The sequence below is a fragment of the Xenopus tropicalis genome, chromosome 8, assembly GCF_000004195.4.
Source record: "Xenopus tropicalis strain Nigerian chromosome 8, UCB_Xtro_10.0, whole genome shotgun sequence".
NCBI lineage: Eukaryota > Metazoa > Chordata > Amphibia > Anura > Pipidae > Xenopus > Xenopus tropicalis.
Genome location: NC_030684.2, coordinates 522068 through 542459, shown reverse-complemented (window position 1 = coordinate 542459; position 20392 = coordinate 522068). Strand labels below are relative to the sequence as shown.

Genomic DNA, 20392 nt, shown 5'->3' with positions numbered 1-20392 from the left:
GGGTATTAATGAGCTGTACCATGTACTGCAGGGGGGGGGGCAGTGTTGCTCAGGGGTATTAATGAGCTGTACCATGTACTGCAGGGGGGGGCAGTGTTGCTCAGGGGTATTAATGAGCTGTACCATGTACTGCAGGGGGGGGGGGCAGTGTTGCTCAGGGGTATTAATGAGCTGTACCATGTACTGCACTGCTGGTTCTGACTCCTGATACAACTCCCCAATACCCATTCATCCCTCATTCTCACTGGGTTTATAGTTATGTGTAACTGTCACTGTGTCTGTCCCTTTCCCTTCCCTGCACTGCTGGTTCTGACTCCTGATACAACTCCCCAATATCCATTCATTCCTCATTCTCACTGGGTTTATAGTTATGTGTAACTGTCACTGTGTCTGTCCCTTCCCTGCACTGCTGGTTCTGACTCCTGATACAACTCCCCAATACCCATTCATTCCTCATTCTCACTGGGTTTATAGTTATGTGTAACTGTCACTGTGTCTGTCCCTTTCCCTTCTCTGCACTGCTGGTTCTGACTCCTGATACAACGGAAGCTCAGAGAGCCCAATAGAGATTCCGGTACCAGTACTGACCCAGGTTTAACCCAAAAGCATGTTGCTCCCCCCAACCCAGCAGCCGCTGCCGTACATTTAGTGGGGTACTTTCCAGGGAAATGGGGGCAGCAGCTAAGCACCCTGACCCCAACCCTAGAACACCAGTCGGTGTGCTAACTGGCCCATCGAGCGCAGCCGGCCAACGCGGCCCATCGAGCGCAGCCGGCCAACGCGGCCCATCGAGCGCAGCCGGCCAACGCGGCCCATCGAGCGCAGCCGGCCAACGCGGCCCATCGAGCGCAGCCGGCCAACGCGGCCCATCGAGCGCAGCCGGCCAACGCGGCCCATCGAGCGCAGCCGGCCAACGCGGCCCATCGAGCGCAGCCGGCCAACGCGGGCCATCGAGCGCAGCCGGCTAACTGGCCCATCGAGCGCAGCCGGCCAACGCGGCCCATCGAGCGCAGCCGGCCAACGCGGCCCATCGAGCGCAGCCGGATGTGAATGACCGCACCAAGTCAGTCTGTTTGAGGGCCCCAGGAGCACTGAGGGGGTGCAAGTTTGGGCCCCCCATAACTGCAGTAATTGTTGCCTTGGGTACAATAAGGGGCGTGGCCCTATACATGCCAGTTTCTCGCTCACCTACCCAGAGTGCACAGGGCCCAACTAGGGATGGCCTTGCCTCTATTTCCCCATGACTGGGCATTGGTTGGCGGTGTTTCCTACCGGCAACACAAGTGGTTGCTATGCACTCGGTGCCTAGCAACAGCACACAGCTTGGGCTCTGTACAGATGCTGGGTGCGCAGGCGCAATCACCGGGATGTGCAGCCGCTAGTGGGGGGGTGGGATGAAGGTTGCCCACAGGCCCCAAGGGAAGGGCCGATTGCCCCCCGGGCACAGAGAATGATTGGCTGCGGCACAGATGGAATTTCTGTCGCTTTTATTTCTCCTCAGAATTGAAACACAGTATAAAGAAACATTTCCTACAGCTCAGCAGTATCCGGGCCCTCCCCGTGGCACTAATGCCCCCCCAGGGGCACCCCCATGGCTCCTCATGCATGTGGAACAAGGGAGGATCCCAATCACCAGCAGGGGGCAGTGCCTGGGGGGGCAGAGAGGTGCAAGCACAAACAAGACATGAAGCCAATGGGATGGGGGGGGTGTAACTGCTCTAAGAGCTGGGGGGGGGGGTAATAATCACGGAAAGTGCTTACAAGAGGACACAAGACAGCTGAGAAGATAATAAGGTACAGGTAAGGCTGGCGCACCCCCATTCCCCCCGGCCCCCCACAAACTATATGTTTAACCTCAGGGAGTGAACGGCAGGTCAGTCATGGCCGACCCATTAACCCCTGTGCCCGATCTGCTCCGGCGCCGGCGGCCCTCCAGCATTGGCTGGCTCCCAGGGGGCGGGGCCTCAGCGAATGGTGTAACGCACGTACGGAACCTCCACGTCCTCGTCGCTCTCATCGTTACAGCAGAGCTCGAACACCAGAGCCTTCACGTGCTTCCCGATCTTCTTCTTCGACACCTTCGTCACGATGTCCGTCATCCTGTGGGGGGGCAGAGGGCCCAGTTACACGGGGGGGGCTGGGGGGGTTACACAGAGGGGGCTGGGGGGGGTTACACAGAGGGGGCTGGGGGGGGTTACACAGAGGGGGCTGGGGGGTGTTACACAGAGGGGGCGGGGCGGTGTTACACAGGAGGGGGCTGGGGGGGGTTACACAGAGGGGGCTGGGGGGGGTTACACAGAGGGGGCTGGGGGGGGGTTACACAGAGGGGGCGGGGCATAACAGAGGGGGCAGACTCAGTAAGCAATACGTACGGCTGCTCCAGGCGCTCCTTCAGCTTGGCGGCCGGCATGAAGAAGGAGTAGAGCATAGACACCCCCTGGGACAACATGGTGATCTCCAGCTTGTGTTCCTCCTGCACCACAAACACAATAGGTGAGCGCCACATAGCGAGGGGGCGGGGCCTAACCACTTCCTGCCCCCGGTACTAACGACTTGCCCCACTCACCTTAAAGTAGTCCAGGAACTGTTTGAGCGTCATCTCGTCCCCGTTGCTCTGCACTCCCTTCACTTCAAAGCGGTCCCACAGCGTCCACTCGTTGTCATAGTACTGCGGGGGGGAGAGGGGCAGGTTAGGGGGGGCACATCCCACAATAATGTCCACCCTACCAACCGCCGGCCCAGCAGCGCTCACCTTGTGCTTGGGGGCAGCGATGGGCTCGGAGAAGCCAAAGAAGGGCAGCGCCAGGTTCATGAAGCCATTTTTGAAGGACTCCAGCTTCCTGTGGCCCTGGATGATCTTGTACAGCTCCAGGCAGACCAGCCCCACTACGGCCCCTGTGGTGGTGGCAATGGCCGGAATGATTTTGCCCGCGATCAGTTTGCTCTGTGGGGGGGAGGGGAGAATGAGTCAGGAGGATGGGGGGGCTCCACTGCAAAGCCTGCTGGGAGAGACACTGCCGGCACAGAGAATCCATCAGATGAAACTTAGTAGTTTCACATTAGTTCCCCTTTAATCAATACTTCCAACACCCAAAAATAAAAATGTAAGCAACTCCCCAATATCCACTGCCCCTCCCTGCACTGCTGCCTCCGACTCCCCAATATCCACTGCCCCTCCCTGCACTGCTGCCTCCGACTCCCCAATATCCACTGCCCGTTACTCTTCCCTGCACTGCTGCCCCCGACTCCCCAATATCCACTGCCCCTGTTACTCTTCCCTGCACTGCTGCCCCCGACTCCCCAATATCCACTGCCCCTCCCTGCACTGCTGCCTCCGACTCCCCAATATCCACTGCTGCCCCTGACTCCCCAATATCCACTGCCCCGTTACTCTTCCCTGCACTGCTGCCCCTGACTCCCCAATATCCACTGCCCCTGTTACTCTTCCCTGCACTGCTGCCCCCGACTCCCCAATATCCACTGCCCCTCCCTGCACTGCTGCCTCCGACTCCCCAATATCCACTGCTGCCCCTGACTCCCCAATATCCACTGCCCCGTTACTCTTCCCTGCACTGCTGCCCCTGACTCCCCAATATCCACTGCCCCCGTTACTCTTCCCTGCACTGCTGCCCCCGACTCCCCAATATCCACTGCCCCTCCCTGCACTGCTGCCTCCGACTCCCCAATATCCACTGCTGCCCCTGACTCCCCAATATCCACTGCCCCGTTACTCTTCCCTTCACTGCTGCCCCTGACTCCCCAATATCCACTGCCCCCGTTACTCTTCCCTGCACTGCTGCCCCTGACTCCCCAATATCCACTGCCCCTCCCTGCACTGTTGCCTCCGACTCCCCAATATCCACTGCCCCTCCCTGCACTGCTGCCTCCGACTCCCCAATATCCACTGCCCCTGTTACTCTTCCCTGCACTGCTGCCCCTGACTCCCCAATACCCACTGCCCCTGTGTTACTCTTCCCTGCACTGCTGCCACCGACTCCCCAATATCCACTGTTCCTGTGTTACTCTTCCTGCACTGCTGCCTCCGACTCCCCAATACCCACTGTTCCTGTCTGTTACTCTTCCCTGCACTGCTGCCTCCGACTCCCCAATACCCACTGTTCCTGTCTGTTACTCTTCCCTGCACTGCTGCCCCTGACTCCCCAATACCCACTGTTCCTGTCTGTTACTCTTCCCTGCACTGCTGCCCCTGACTCCCCAATACCCACTGTTCCTGTCTGTTACTCTTCCCTGCACTGCTGCCCCTGACTCCCCAATACCCACTGCCCCTGTCTGTGTTACTCTCTATTCCCTGCACTGCTGCCCCTGACTCCCCAATATCCACTGCTCCTGTCTGTCCCTTTCTCTCTTTCCTGCACTGCAGCTTCTGACTCCTGAAATGATCTAACCCCCCCCCCCACTCTGCCTTATTCTAGCCTGCAACCGAAACCTCTGGTTGTCATGGTCACTAACCCCAGCAACCAAAAGGTTCAAAATTTTTTAGGTAGTTAAAAGAATTTCTTTTTCAGGTTTCATTTGCTAACTGCTCCATTGTTACTAAGGTAACAGCCCTAGCAACCAGCTGAAATATGTAGTTACAAACTGCAGAATTTCCTGCTACAAGGTGCACTTTTCTTTTAACCCCTAGATCCCTTCCGCTCCAGTCCAGAGAAGTAATTGGGCCGGGGGCGGGTACCTTGTGCCGATTGGGGGGTTACCTTGTGCCGGTCGGCGGGAGGGATGTCGTAGTTCTCTGCCCGTAGGTTGGAAGCGGCGACAATAAAATCCATGTGGAAATTTGTGTCATCGTCCTGCAGAAGGGGAGACACAGGGAGAGTGAGGATGGGGGGCTGGGGGCGGGGCTACGTTACCCTACCGGGCCCAGCAGAACCGGCTCTGTTCTGTTACCTTTTCAAAGTCAATTGGGAACATTTTGAAGCTGGCGAGACTCTCTGGGGTGGGAAGGGTGTGTTTGAGCTCCTCCAAGCGAGTGTCATCTGGGGGGGCAACAAGAGAGAACAGATAACCCCCTCCATTCACCAACAAAGTGACCCTCCCCCACCTCTGCCCATCCAATACAAGCAAGCGCCAGGAAGGCACGCCCACACTCCTGCCCCCTCCCACAGGGGATCAGGGAGAGGCCAACGTACCCAGAGAGGCGTGGGCATTTTGGATCTCCTGGTCCGACACGTGGATCTTGACCCCAGATTTGGGGGTGAATTCGGGCACCTTTACACCTCGGAGGATTTCCACCACGGCGCCTCGGTCTTTGGAGCCGCCGATTCCGTACGACAACGCGAACAAGTTAGCGGCCGCCATGATGTAATCCACGTGCAGCCCCTGGGGGCAAACAGAGCCGTCAGTGGGAGGGGCTTGGGCAGAAAGGGTGCGGCTAAGTAGGAAGGGCTTCAAAGGGTGGGATCGCCATGGCTGCATACTCACAGTGCTTCCGCTAAATGTCAGTGGGTGGGGACATCTCTTGGGACCGGACCAGAAGGGAACCCCCGCAGAGGTCAGCTGGTGGAAAACACAAGATTATGTAGAAAGATGAGGGGGGAGGGGGCAGGTAGGTAAGATGATGGGCGAGGGGGTTGCACTCTATGGTCAGGGTCGGTGGTGTAACTATAGAGGAAACAGACCCCCTCCCCGGCCAGCTCTTCTACCCAGACTGGAGCAGGGAGGCTTTGCAGGCCGGGCCCCTCCCAGAATTCCCTTTGCCCCCCCCGGGCAGCTCACCTGATCGGGAGGGAAGTTGTGCAGTAACTGTCGGATATTGTTGGAGTACTGAATGTGCCAGTGCTTACAGGCCCACGTCACACAGTCTGCCCAGCTCTTGGGCCGCTCCGTCACCAGGCTCTTATACACCGCCTCCACCACCTCCAGCGGCTGCGACCCCGGCAGCTTCAGCGTGCGCTCCATGAACTTGGGGTCTCTGAGGGCGAACGGAGACAGGCGGCGTGAGAGACAGCCAGAGGCGGGGGGAGAGGAGAGACAGCCAGAGGCGGGGGGAGAGGAGAGACAGCCAGAGGCGGGGGGAGAGGAGAGACAGCCAGAGGCGGGGGGAGAGGAGAGACAGCCAGAGGCGGGGGGAGAGGAGAGACAGCCAGAGGCGGGGGGAGAGGAGAGACAGCCAGAGGCGGGGGGAGAGGAGAGACAGCCAGAGGCGGGGGGAGAGGAGAGACAGCCAGAGGCGGGGGGAGAGGAGAGACAGCCAGAGGCGGGGGGAGAGGAGAGACAGCCAGAGGCGGGGGGAGAAGAGAGACAGCGAGAGGAGGGGGGAGAGAGACAGACAAGTCAGTGAGAGGTGGGGGGAGAGAGACAGCAGAGGAAGAGCTCAGACCCCAGGGGGCCCGTGGGGCAATATCAGCTGCCCATTCCCCCCCCCACGTTACTCACGTTAAATACTGGTTGACGTTTTCAGCCGGTTGTTTGAAGAGCCCCTCAAACTCATCCCGGGCCCACTGCAAGCACAGAAATGGGGCAAGTTAGTTATGGCTCCCAGCCCCCCATCAGGGCACAATGGCCTCACCCATGGGGCAGCACCCTGCCCCCCCCATCAGGGCACAATGGCCTCGCCCATGGGGCAGCACCCTGGCACCCTGCCTCCCCCATCAGGGCACAATGGCCTCACCCATGGGGCAGCACCCTGCCCCCCCATCAGGGCACAATGGCTTCACCCATGGGGCAGCACCCTGGCACCCCCATCAGGGCACAATGGCCTCACCCATGGGGCAGCACCCTGCCCCCCCCCCACATCAGGGCACAATGGCCTCGCCCATGGGGCGCACCCTGGCACCCTGCCCCCCCCATCAGGGCACAATGGCCTCACCCATGGGGCAGCACCCTGGCACCCTGCCCCCCCCCCCCCCTCACCTGCAACGTGTGCTCGATGGCATTGGGGAAGTTTTTCAGGGTACAGATGGGGATGGATTTCTCAGGGGGGTCCTGGCTGGAGCTGTAGGACTCGGTCAGGAAGGGGATGACCACCTGAACGTTCCCCTTTGTGCCCAGTGTGCCCGACTCCAGGAGAGGCTTCCGGTAATACACACAGCGCCGGTCCATATACATCCCTGGGGGTACAGAGCTGGGTGACTGGCCAGGAAGGCAACCCCAAAACAGAGGACCCCCCCCCCCCATACCAACAACTTCCAACTACAACTGTCAGGAAGTTGGTTTCCTTCATGTGCACTTACATCAAATATCCCCGACTACCTCCCTCCCCCCCCAGTACCCCACACCCCCATCCCTGCCTCCCTCCCCCCAGTACTCCACACCCCCATCCCTGCCTCCCTCCCCCCAAGTACCCCCATCCCTGCCTCCCTCCCCCAAGTACCCCCATCCCTGCCTCCCTCCCCCAAGTACCCCCATCTCCATCCCTGCCTCCCTCCCCCAAGTACCCCCATCTCCATCCCTGCCTCCCTCCCCCAAGTACCCCCATCCCTGCCTCCCTCCCCCAAGTACCCCCATCCCTGCCTCCCTCCCCAAGTACCCCCATCCCTGCCTCCCTCCCCCAAGTACCCCCATCCCTGCCTCCCTCCCCCAAGTACCCCCATCCCTATCTCCCTCCCCCAAGTACACCCATCTCCATCCCTGCCTCCCTCCCCCAAGTACCCCCATCCCTGCCTGCCTCCCTCCCCCAAGTACCCCCATCCCTGCCTCCCTCCCCCAAGTACCCCCATCCCTGCCTCCCTCCCCCAAGTACCCCCATCCCTATCTCCCACCCCCAAGTACCCCCATCCCTATCTCCCACCCCCAAGTACCCCCATCTCTATCCCCGCCTCCCTCCCCCAAGAACCCCTCCCACAGAACAGTACCCCATTACACCCCCCCCCCCCGGGTGGCGCTATTGGGCCTCAGGCCCTACTCACTGGCATCAATATTATCTAGCGCATTGGCCACACCATCCAGAGCTTCGAAGAAGTCGTCGTCATACACCTTCTCGGTCTCGGTGCCCACGCGGTTCTGGTGCGCAGTAACACGCAGGTTGGGATTCATCTGCTTCACGGCTGCTGCCGCCGTCTCCGATTTCATTTTCTGCAATGAGGGCAGAGAGACAGTCAGAGACAGTCAGCGCCCGGCGTCAGTGCCCCGGCACACAGGAGAGACAGCCCCCGCTCACCGTGACATCCCAAGGCCTAAACAGGAACTGGCGATTCAGGTTGGATTTCTCTATAGTGTCCATGTCCGTCACAGTGATTTCCCCGCCTTCTCCTGCTGCCAAGCCAATCATAGCAAAGTTCTTTAGCAGCTCACAGCCAATGGCGCCGGCACCAACCTGCAGAGAAGGCCATATATGTGCATATCAGTACACTGGCAGCTATACCCACCCCCCCCGGGCACTGCCCCCTGCCTTGCCCACCACCGGACATACCAGGAAATATTTCTGCTTGCCCAGCTGCTCCTGGAAGGTGGAGCCAAACACCGCAATCTGCCCATCGTAGCGGCTGTTCTTCTGCAGAGAGAAAAGCACAAAGGTGAGAGGGTAAGGGGCAGGTAAGGCGGGAGGAGGGGCTTAACTGTACCAAGTCAGACTTACTGGGCTGCAGTTCTCCTCCGTTAGGGTGGCATCGGCATTCTCCTCAGGCAGGCACTCCAGGGCATCGAAGTACAACCACTGCATGATGGGCATGAACTTGCCAGAGCAGGCCTGCGCGGGAAGGAGAGTCAGAGGGGCCACACCCGTCCCCCCCCCCTTACCCCTCACATACACAATAGGGAAGATTTACCTTCATTGCTTCCTGGGCAGCCAGACCCCCAATAAAGGCATTGATGGGCGCAAGGTTGCCCCGGGCCTGGTATGCCAGCTGCTTGATGAGGCTTTCCTTCACCTCCTCCTGCTTCACAGCGCCAGGGGCACCCTCATTAAGGGTCTGTGTGAGTGCCAGCACCTCCTGGGCATCAGCCTGCAGGGGGGAGAGAGTGGTGAGAGCGGGCACGGGGTGGCACACACTGCCAGGCACACAGCTGTTTCTGGGTATACCTGGCGCCGGGGCAGATATAAACCCACCTCACCTCATTGTGGGCCTTAGGGAGGTGCCCGTGTTTCTTGCGGAACTCATGAAGCCCCTGGAAGCCGAGGTGCAACTGCGCGGGGTGATCGAACTTGGCGAAATCCGTGACCAGGAAGTCTGGCTCCTGCAGCGATTCCCGCAGGGGTTTCTGGGGGGCAAGCAATGCCCGGTTATAGGGGTGCACAGCACAGACTGGCACGACATGAAGCAGCACAACTGGCAGTTACTCACAAAGCTGATCTTCTTGGGCATCTTGACCTGAGCGACGATGCCCCCGCGGACGTAGTCGGAGAAGCGGCTGGTGTCACATATACTGAAGGTGTAGGGGCCTGCGGGCAGGGGCACGGGGTTAAAAGGGGTGGGGGGGAAGGTTGTGCCAATATGCGGGTCGGTACCGCCAAGACTCACCCAGAACCTTGATCTCCACCGGCTCGCAGCCGTTCAGCTCCGTCATGCCGCGCACCTCAGTAAACGTGACAAAGTCGCCAGTCTCAAAGCCGTGCCGAGCCTCATCCAAACAGGTCACCACCCCGGGGTTATCCTGCAGAGCAAGACGCACAGATGGGTGCCATAGAGTAAGCAGCGTGGCACAGTGACTGCCAGTGCCCTCGGGATGCTCACTGCCCTTACCTTAGTGATCATCGATATCATGGCGCTGAGCGGCTGCTCCCCGTTGGGGTCCATCACCACCATCTCCTTCCCAAAGTCACAGAAGAGCTGCCTGTAACACAGCAAGAGAAGCCCTCAGCAGGGTCGGCAGGGGATGCTGGGAGTTGTAGTTCCACATTGAGTACAGCACAAAGTTACATTAGGCTTCCTGTACCCCACTCTAAGCAGAATATGGGGGTACAGCCTGCTTTCCCCACAATGCCTTGTAGAGGTTGCCATGGAAACTCACCCAAACAGACCCCTAGTGTCGGCGACAATAAACTTGATGTCATGGCTGTGACAGAAGTCTCCGACGCGGAGCTGCTCCTCCATGGTAGCGGCGGTGAGAATGACCAGCTACAGGGGGGGGGAGAGCAGGAGGAGGAGGATGAGCAGCACGGCAATACGTTGGGGGACCCCCCCCCATGTACAGAAGGGGGCAAGTGGGGCACCTACCTGGAAGGCAGAGAGGAAGTCCTCAGTCAGGGGGCCAGTGGATGAAGACACAGGCACGTAGGTGTTCAGCTCTGCCAGTCGTGGGTGCGACACCTCCGCTCTGTTCTTTCCAACATCACCTTCCCGCAGGTAGAACTGGGGGGCACAAAGCAGAAAGTACTGACTGGCACACTGCCCGCAGGTAGAACTGGGGGGCACAAAGCAGAAAGTACTGACTGGCACACTGCCCGCAGGTAGAACTGGGGGGCACAAAGCAGAAAGTACTGACTGGCACACTGCCCGCAGGTAGAACTGGGGGGCACAAAGCAGAAAGTACTGACTGGCACACTGCCCGCAGGTAGAACTGGGGGGCACAAAGCAGAAAGTACTGACTGGCACACTGCCCGCAGGTAGAACTGGGGGGCACAAAGCAGAAAGTACTGACTGGCACACTGCCCGCAGGTAGAACTGGGGGGCACAAAGCAGAAAGTACTGACTGGCACACTGCCCGCAGGTAGAACTGGGGGGCACAAAGCAGAAAGTACTGACTGGCACACTGCCCGCAGGTAGAACTGAAGGGCACAAAGCACTAAGTACTGACTGGCACACTGCCCGCAGGTAGAACTGGGGGGCACAAAGCACTAAGTACTGACTGGCACACTGCCCGCAGGTAGAACTGGGGGGCACAAAGCAGAAAGTACTGACTGGCACACTGCCCGCAGGTAGAACTGGGGGGCACAAAGCACTAAGTACTGACTGGCACACTGCCCGCAGGTAGAACTGGGGGGCACAAAGCAGAAAGTACTGACTGGCACACTGCCCGCAGGTAGAACTGGGGGGCACAAAGCACTAAGTACTGACTGGCACACTGCCCGCAGGTAGAACTGGGGGGCACAAAGCAGAAAGTACTGACTGGCACACTGCCCGCAGGTAGAACTGGGGGGGCACAAAGCAGTAGTAGGAGGAAAGGGAAAAACAGAAAGGGAAGAGGCGGAGCATACCTGGGAGGAAAGGGAAGAACAGAAAGGGAAGAGGCGGGGCATACCTGGGAGGAAAGGGAAGAACAGAAAGGGAAGAGGAAGAGCATACCTGGGAGGAAAGGGAAGAACAGAAAGGGAAGAGGCGGGGCATACCTGGGAGGAAAGGGAAGAACAGAAAGGGAAGAGGAAGAGCATACCTGGGAGGAAAGGGAAGAACAGAAAGGGAAGAGGAAGAGCATACCTGGGAGGAAAGGGAAGAACAGAAAGGGAAGAGGAAGAGCATACCTGGGAGGAAAGGGAAGAACAGAAAGGGAAGAGGAAGAGCATACCTGGGAGGAAAGGGAAGAACAGAAAGGGAAGAGGAAGAGCATACCTGGGAGGAAAGGGAAGAACAGAAAGGGAAGAGGAAGAGCATACCTGGGAGGAAAGGGAAGAACAGAAAGGGAAGAGGAAGAGCATACCTGGGAGGAAAGGGAAGAACAGAAAGGGAAGAGGAAGAGCATACCTGGGAGGAAAGGGAAGAACAGAAAGGGAAGAGGAAGAGCATACCTGGGAGGAAAGGGAAGAACAGAAAGGGAAGAGGAAGAGCATACCTGGGAGGAAAGGGAAGAACAGAAAGGGAAGAGGAAGAGCATACCTGGGAGGAAAGGGAAGAACAGAAAGGGAAGAGGAAGAGCATACCTGGGAGGAAAGGGAAGAACAGAAAGGGAAGAGGAAGAGCATACCTGGGAGGAAAGGGAAGAACAGAAAGGGAAGAGGAAGAGCATACCTGGGAGGAAAGGGAAGAACAGAAAGGGAAGAGGAAGAGCATACCTGGGAGGAAAGGGAAGAACAGAAAGGGAAGAGGCGGAGCATACCTGGGAGGACAGGGAAGAGGCGGAGCATACCTGGGAGGAAAGGGAAGAACAGAAAGGGAAGAGGCGGGGCATACCTGGGAGGAAAGGGAAGAACAGAAAGGGAAGAGGCGGAGCATACCTGGGAGGACAGGGAAGAGGCGGAGCATACCTGGGAGGAAAGGGAAGAACAGAAAGGGAAGAGGCGGGGCATACCTGGGAGGAAAGGTCGGCCCACTCGGTGTTCCCCTGGTCGTGGATAGTGACGGACTTGACCCCGCCCAGTATGATATTCTTAGCGATCTCCACACCGAGGCCACTCATGCCGGAGATGAGGACGTTGGAGTTCTGCATACGCTTCATGGCATCGTGCCCCAGGACGTAGCTGTAGGGCAGAGCGGGAGGTTAGCCCCACCCACCTATACACCCATTAGTCTACACAGGAGCCAGTACACCCTGGGGGGGGGTTAGGCCTCCTCCTCCTCCCAAACATACCAGCCCTCCAGCCCCATTCTATCTAAGCCATTAGCCCTACTGGCCCTCCAGCCCCATTCTATCTAAGCCATTAGCCCTACTGGCCCTCCAGCCCCATTCTATCTAAGCCATTAGCCCTACTGGCCCTCCAGCCCCATTCTATCTAAGCCATTAGCCCTGCTGGCCCTCCAGCCCCATTCTATCTAAGCCATTAGCCCTGCTGGCCCTCCAGTCCCTCCCCCCAAGCATTCCCAGTTCTATCTAAGCCATTAGCCCTGCTGGCCCTCCAGTCCCTCCCCCCAAGCATTCCCAGTTCTATCTAAGCCATTAGCCCTGCTGGCCCTCCAGTCCCTCCCCCCAAGCATTCCCAGTTCTATCTAAGCCATTAGCCCTGCTGGCCCTCCAGTCCCTCCCCCCAAGCATTCCCAGTTCTATCTAAGCCATTAGCCCTGCTGGCCCTCCAGTCCCTCCCCCCAAGCATTCCCAGCTCTATCTAAGCCATTAGCCCTGCTGGCCCTCCAGTCCCTCCCCCCAAGCATTCCCATCTCTATCTAAGCCATTAGCCCTGCTGGCCCTCCAGTCCCTCCCCCCAAGCATTCCCAGCTCTATCTAAGCCATTAGCCCTGCTGGCCCTCCAGTCCCTCCCCCCAAGCATTCCCAGTTCTATCTAAGCCATTAGCCCTACTGGCCCTCCAGCCCCTCCCACCAAGCATTCCCAGTTCTATCTAAGCCATTAGCCCTACTGGCCCTCCAGCCCCTCCCACCAAGCATTCCCAGTTCTATCTAAGCCATTAGCCCTGCTGGCCCTCCAGTCCCTCCCCCCAAGCATTCCCAGTTCTATCTAAGCCATTAGCCCTGCTGGCCCTCCAGTCCCTCCCCCCCAAGCATTCCCAGCTCTATCTAAGCCATTAGCCCTGCTGGCCCTCCAGTCCCTCCCCCCAAGCATTCCCAGTTCTATCTAAGCCATTAGCCCTACTGGCCCTCCAGCCCCTCCCACCAAGCATTCCCAGTTCTATCTAAGCCATTAGCCCTACTGGCCCTCCAGCCCCTCCCACCAAGCGTTCCCAGTTCTATCTAAGCCATTAGCCCTACTGGCCCTCCAGCCCCTCCCACCAAGCATTCCCAGTTCTATCTAAGCCATTAGCCCTACTGGCCCTCCAGCACCTCCCACCAAGCGTTCCCAGTTCTATCTAAGCCATTAGCCCTGCTGGCCCTCCAGCCCCTCCCAGTTCTAAGCCATTAGCCCTACTGGCCCTCCCACTAAGCGTTCCCAGTTCTATCTAAGCCATTAGCCCTACTGGCCCTCCAGCCCCTCCCACCAAGCGTTCCCAGTTCTATCTAAGCCATTAGCCCTACTGGCCCTCCAGCCCCTCCCAGTTCTATCTAAAACCATTAGCCCTACTGGCCCTCCAGCCCCTCCCACCAAGCATTCCCAGTTCTATCTAAGCCATTAGCCCTACTGGCCCTCCAGCCCCTCCCACCAAGCGTTCCCAGTTCTATCTAAGCCATTAGCCCTACTGGCCCTCCAGCCCCTCCCAGTTCTATCTAAGCCATTAGCCCTACTGGCCCTCCCACCAAGCGTTCCCAGTTCTATCTAAGCCATTAGCCCTACTGGCCCTCCAGCCCCTCCCCCCAAGCATTCCCAGTTCTATCTAAGCCATTAGCCCTACTGGCCCTCCAGCCCCTCCCACCAAGCGTTCCCAGTTCTAGCTAAGCCACTAGCCCTCCAGCCCCTCCCACCAAGCGTTCTCAGTTCTAGCTAAGCCATTAGACACCCCCCCGGCTGCCAGGTTTACTGGGGGCCCAACATAGTTGTTCATGGAGTGAGGGGGGGACCCCACAAAGACACGGGGGGGGGGGGGGGGAGGACCTGGGATGCACAAAACAGTAACTGTGTATAGGGAAAGCTGCCAATCTATACCAGAAGGCACACATCTGTACAGCTGCCCATTCTGATTGGCCCACTCAAAGGCTGCAGTCACATGGCCATAAAGGCCAAGGAGACCCGGAAGAGTTGTCAGCACAAAATCCGCTGATCTGTTGCTTCTCCAACAAGCAATTATATTAGGGCTGCATGTGAGTCTCACGGGATTGGCCGACAGCAGTCACCTGGCCATGCTGAACAATACAGGGGTCTGGGGAGGTCAAAGGTCACTGAAGTTACACAGACTGAAAAGGGTTAAAGCTACTGGGCAGTTTAACCTCCCAGAGAGAAAAAAGTCCCCAGGCCTTGGTTCCACACAGCAGAGGGGCCCCCAGCAACAGTCGAGGAGCCAAACCCTGCAGCCAATAGGAAGAAAGCCCCCCCGAATAACATGCAGCCAGGGAGGGTCTTATACTTACAGCTGCCTCGAGTAGAGACCCTCGTCTATCTCAGCAGAATTCCCGTTCCGAGCCATCCCCTGCAATAAATCCATTGGGTTAATCTGGGGGCCACATTAGAGCCCTCCCCTGCAATAAATCCATTGGGTTAATCTGGGGGCCACATTAGAGCCCTCCCCTGCAATAAATCCATTGGGTTAATCTGGGGGCCACATTAGAGCCCTCCCCTGCAATAAATCCATTGGGTTAATCTGGGGGCCACATTAGAGCCCTCCCCTGCAATAATCCATTGGGTTAATCTGGGGGCCACATTAGAGCCCTCCCCTGCAATAAATCCATTGGGTTAATCTGGGGGCCACATTAGAGCCCTCCCCTGCAATAAATCCATTGGGTTAATCTGGGGGCCACATTAGAGCCCTCCCCTGCAATAAATCCATTGGTTAATCTGGGGGCCACATAGAGCCCTCCCCTGCAATAAATCCATTGGGTTAATCTGGGGGCCACATTAGAGCCCTCCCCTGCAATAAATCCATTGGGTTAATCTCGGGGCCACATTAGAGCCCTCCCCTGCAATAAATCCATTGGGTTAATCTGGGGGCCACATTAGAGCCCTCCCCTGCAATAAATCCATTGGGTTAATCTGGGGGCCACATTAGAGCCCTCCCCTGCAATAAATCCATTGGGTTAATCTCGGGGCCACACTAGAGCCCTCCCCTGCAATAAGCCCATTGGGTTAATCTCGGGGCCACATTACTACTGGCCCCCAGCTAGAAAGCCAAGGGTACAGGTTGACTCTGAGCAAAGTAGAAAGGGGTTAGAATATGGCGGCACAGCCCGGGGGGCACTCACGTTGGCCGGCGCAGTCTGATCGGTGCTCACGGAGTTGGAGGATGAGCAGTTTGAACCCGTCTTTGTCTCAGATCCGGACACGCGACGCTTCTTGGACAGCGGCGAGCTGGACATCTAACCGGGAGAAAAGATCAGGTCAGTGTATGCGGTTGTACAGGGCTGGTACCGTAGCAGGGGCGGGGCACGAGGGACGAGCAAGCAGGGGCGGGGCACGAGCAAGCAGGGGGGGGGCACCAGGGACGAGCAAGCAGGGGCGGGGCACCAGGGACGAGCAAGCAGGGGCGGGGCACCAGGGACGAGCAAGCAGGGTGCGGGGCACCAGGGACGGAGCAAGCAGGGGCGGGGCACCAGGGACGAGCAAGCAGGGGCGGGGCACAGGACGAGCAAGCAGGGGCGGGGCACCAGGGACGAGCAAGCAGGGGGGGCCGGCGAAGGGGGGCACCAGGGACGAGCAAGCAGGGCGGGGCACCAGGACGAGCAAGCAGGGGGGGGCACGAGGGACGAGCAAGCAGGGGCGGGGCACGAGGGACGAGCAAGCAGGGACGGGGCACGAGGGACGAGCAAGCAGGGGCGGGCACGAGGGACGAGCAAGCAGGGGCGGGGCACGAGGGACGAGCAAGCAGGGGCGGGGCACGAGGGACGAGCAAGCAGGGGCGGGGCACGAGGGACGAGCAAGCAGGGGCGGGGCACGAGGGACGAGCAAGCAGGGGCGGGGCACGAGGGACGAGCAAGCAGTGTGCGCAAACACAGAGCAAATACAACAATTTCTGTAACTCTATAATGAATATTATAGAATGTCAGCTCTTGGGCAGAACAAGCAGCTCCTGTTGGGCATTACAAAGCTGCCATGCTGCAGGTATTGCCCCACCTGGGGGTGAGAGAAGGTACAACGGCAGGGAGACGGGGGCAGGCACAGCAGTGAGACTGCAGGAAATTCTACGGTATCTCTGGGGCCCAGGAAGGGTTTGGGGCCCCACCATTTGGCGTTTGCCCCGTATGAAGCCTGGCATAACCTACCCAGCATACTGTACCCCCCCCCCCCCAACATGGGGCAAAGCGGCTTTACACAGGCCTCTCTAGCAGTAGCAGCTGTACTCACACAGTGACACTCACAGGCGCCCAACTCATCCCCACGCAGCCCAATATAATAACACCCCTATACTATTTGTGCCACCCTCGCCGCACAGCTAAACCCCCCGTGGCAGCAGAGCGAGCAATCAAACAGGGTGACCCCCAATGCAATTGGTCTTTATTTCCACGTTTCTGCCCCCAACAACTCAACTCAATGGTACAATGTAACCAGGCTAGAAATATAAGCTCCTCCTACTTATATTGGTATCCTGGCACCAAAAGGCTGTGGGTAACCTGAACAGAGAACCCACAGTGGGGTGGGACAGTGGGACAGACCGTATCAGGGTCGGTGCCGGGACAGAGGGACAGACAGTATCAGGGCCGGTACAGAGGGACAGACAGTATCAGGGCCGGGACAGAGGGACAGACAGTATCAGGGCCGGGACAGAGGGACAGACAGTATCAGGGCCGGGACAGAGGGACAGACAGTATCAGGGTCGGTACAGAGGGACAGACAGTATCAGGGTCGGTACAGAGGGACAGACAGTATCAGGGCCGGGACAGAGGGACAGACAGTATCAGGGCCGGTACAGAGGGACAGACAGTATCAGGGTCGGTACAGAGGGACAGACAGTATCAGGGTCGGTACAGAGGGACAGACAGTATCAGGGTCGGTACAGAGGGACAGACAGTATCAGGGTCGGTGCCGGGACAGAGGGACAGACAGTATCAGGGTCGGTGCCGGGACAGAGGGACAGACAGTATCAGGGTCGGTGCCGGGACAGAGGGACAGACCGTATCAGGGTCGGTGCCGGGACAGAGGGACAGACAGTATCAGGGTCGGTACAGAGGGACAGACAGTATCAGGGTCGGTGCCGGGACAGAGGGACAGACCGTATCAGGGTCGGTGCCGGGACAGAGGGACAGACAGTATCAGGGCCGGTACAGAGGGACAGACAGTATCAGGGTCGGGACAGAGGGACAGACAGTATCAGGGCCGGTACAGAGGGACAGACAGTATCAGGGCCGGTACAGAGGGACAGACAGTATCAGGGTCGGTACAGAGGGACAGACAGTATCAGGGTCGGGACAGAGGGACAGACAGTATCAGGGCCGGTACAGAGGGACAGACAGTATCAGGGCCGGTACAGAGGGACAGACAGTATCAGGGTCGGTACAGAGGGACAGACAGTATCAGGGCCGGTACAGAGGGACAGACAGTATCAGGGTCGGTGCCGGGACAGAGGGACAGACAGTATCAGGGCCGGTACAGAGGGACAGACAGTATCAGGGTCGGGACAGAGGGACAGACAGTATCAGGGTCGGGACAGAGGGACAGACAGTATCAGGGTCGGGACAGAGGGACAGACAGTATCAGGGTCGGGACAGAGGGACAGACAGTATCAGGGTCGGTACAGAGGGACAGACAGTATCAGGGCCGGTACAGAGGGACAGACAGTATCAGGGCCGGTACAGAGGGACAGACAGTATCAGGGTCGGGACAGAGGGACAGACAGTATCAGGGGTACAGAGGGACAGACAGTATCAGGGCCGGTACAGAGGGACAGACAGTATCAGGGCCGTACAAGGGGACAGACAGTATCAGGGTCGGGACAGAGGGACAGACAGTATCAGGGTCGGGACAGAGGGACAGACAGTATCAGGGCCGGTACAGAGGGACAGACAGTATCAGGGCCGGTACAGAGGGACAGACAGTATCAGGGCCGGTACAGAGGGACAGACAGTATCAGGGTCGGGACAGAGGGACAGACAGTATCAGGGCCGGTACAGAGGGACAGACAGTATCAGGGTCGGTACAGAGGGACAGACAGTATCAGGGTCGGGACAGAGGGACAGACAGTATCAGGGTCGGGACAGACAGTATCAGGGCCGGGACAGAGGGACAGACAGTATCAGGGTCGGTGCCAGTACAGAGGGACAGAGAGTAATTGGGTCGGTGCCGGTACAGAGGGACAGAGAGTAATTGGGTCGGTGCCGGTACAGAGGGACAGAGAGTAATTGGGTCGGTGCCGGTACAGAGGGACAGTAATTGGGTCGGTGCCGGTACAGAGGGACAGTAATTGGGTCGGTGCCGGTACAGAGGGACAGAGAGTAATTGGGTCGGTGCCGGTACAGAAGGGACAGTAATTGGGTCGGTGCCGGTAACAGAGGGACAGAGAGTAATTGGGTCGGTGCCGGTACAGAGGGACAGTAATTGGGTCGGTGCCGTACAGAGGGACAGAGTAATGGGTCGGGTGCGGTACAGAGGGACAGAGAGTAATTGGGTCGGTGCCGGTACAGAGGGACAGAGAGTAATTGGGTCGGTGCCGGTACAGAGGGACAGAGAGTAATTGGGTCGGTGCCGGTACAGAGGGACAGAGAGTAATTGGGTCGGTGCGGTACAGAGGGACAGAGAGTAATTGGGTCGGTGCCGGTACAGAGGGACAGAGAGTAATTGGGTCGGTGCCGGTACAGAGGGACAGTAATTGGGTCGGTGCCGGTACAGAGGGACAGTAATTGGGTCGGTGCCGGTACAGAGGGACAGTAATTGGGTCGGTGCCGGTACAGAGGGACAGAGAGTAATTGGGTCGGTGCCGGTACAGAGGGACAGTAATTGGGTCGGTGCCGGTACAGAGGGACAGTAATTGGGTCGGTGCCGGTACAGAGGGACAGTAATTGGGTCGGTGCCGGTACAGAGGGACAGAGAGTAATTGGGTCGGTGCGGTACAGAGGGACAGTAATTGGGTCGGTGCCGGTACAGAGGGACAGAGAGTAATTGGGTCGGTGCCGGTACAGAGGGACAGAGAGTAATTGGGTCGGTGCCGGTACAGAGGGACAGAGAGTAATTGGGTCGGTGCCGGTACAGAGGGACAGAGAGTAATTGGGTCGGTGCCGGTACAGAGGGACAGAGAGTAATTGGGTCGGTGCCGGTACAGAGGGACAGTATCAGGGCTGGTGCCAATGGCAGGGTTAGTACATAGAGATAGTGGCCCCGCCCCTCAGCAGAAGAGGGAGGGAACCAGGAAGTGAGGCCGGGGCAGAGCTGACAGGCTGCACCAATGACTCAGCGGGGAAGGTTCTGGCTGCCTGCCCATAGTGGTACCGGTATGTGATACTTTGGGGCCCCACACACACTATAGTTGGGCCCCTGGGCGGGGCAAGCTGCAGCCCCTCCTGCTGTCCTACACTCACCCCCCCCAAGCCTGGGATTCAGACGCTGATGGGAGTTGTAGTTGTACCAATGTCAGTTCCACAGACACAGCAATTGGCTGCTGGGAGATGTGTCACTAACAGATTATAGTGACGGGCCGCAGGGGCTGATGGGAGTTGTAGTTGTACCAGTATATCAGTTCCACAGACACAGCAATTGGCTGCTGGGAGATGTGTCACTAACAGATTATAGTGACGGGCCGCAGGGGCTGATGGGAGTTGTAGTTGTACCAGTATGTCAGTTCCACAGACACAGCAATTGGCTGCTGGGAGATGTGTCACTAACAGATTATAGTGACGGGCCGCAGGGGCTGATGGGAGTTGTAGTTGTACCAGTATATCAGTTCCACAGACACAGCAATTGGCTGCTGGGAGATGTGTCACTAACAGATTATAGTGACGGGCCGCAGGGGCTGATGGAAGAGAATGATATGAGCGGCATATTGTGACGGTCTCTGCTTCCTGTGCATGGTGTGATGGAAATAGTGAGATAACGGGGGGTCCCAGAGTGTCTCTGTTTGTTTGGTGGGGGTTTCACTATCAGAATGGAGAGAGATTTGTG

At 58.3% G+C, this 20392-nt stretch overlaps 1 protein-coding gene across 1 annotated transcript; it reads right to left on the bottom strand.

Moving 5' to 3' along the window:
* Positions 1–1472: 1472 nt before the first annotated feature.
* Positions 1473–15687, bottom strand: uba1 (ubiquitin like modifier activating enzyme 1). Its single transcript, XM_031891463.1, has 25 exons — positions 15550–15687; positions 14722–14780; positions 12121–12289; positions 10113–10247; positions 9907–10013; positions 9639–9729; positions 9417–9549; positions 9240–9337; positions 9010–9156; positions 8724–8900; positions 8534–8644; positions 8369–8449; positions 8117–8272; positions 7866–8031; positions 6871–7067; positions 6394–6458; positions 5734–5929; positions 5440–5514; positions 5148–5337; positions 4906–4994; positions 4716–4808; positions 2753–2944; positions 2567–2668; positions 2373–2473; positions 1473–2100 (listed from the first exon to the last, which is right to left on the bottom strand). The coding sequence occupies exons 1-25, from the start codon at positions 15661–15663 to the stop codon at positions 1965–1967; spliced, it is 3180 nt and encodes a 1059-aa protein (XP_031747323.1). The 5' UTR covers positions 15664–15687; the 3' UTR covers positions 1473–1964.
* Positions 15688–20392: the final 4705 nt, after the last annotated feature.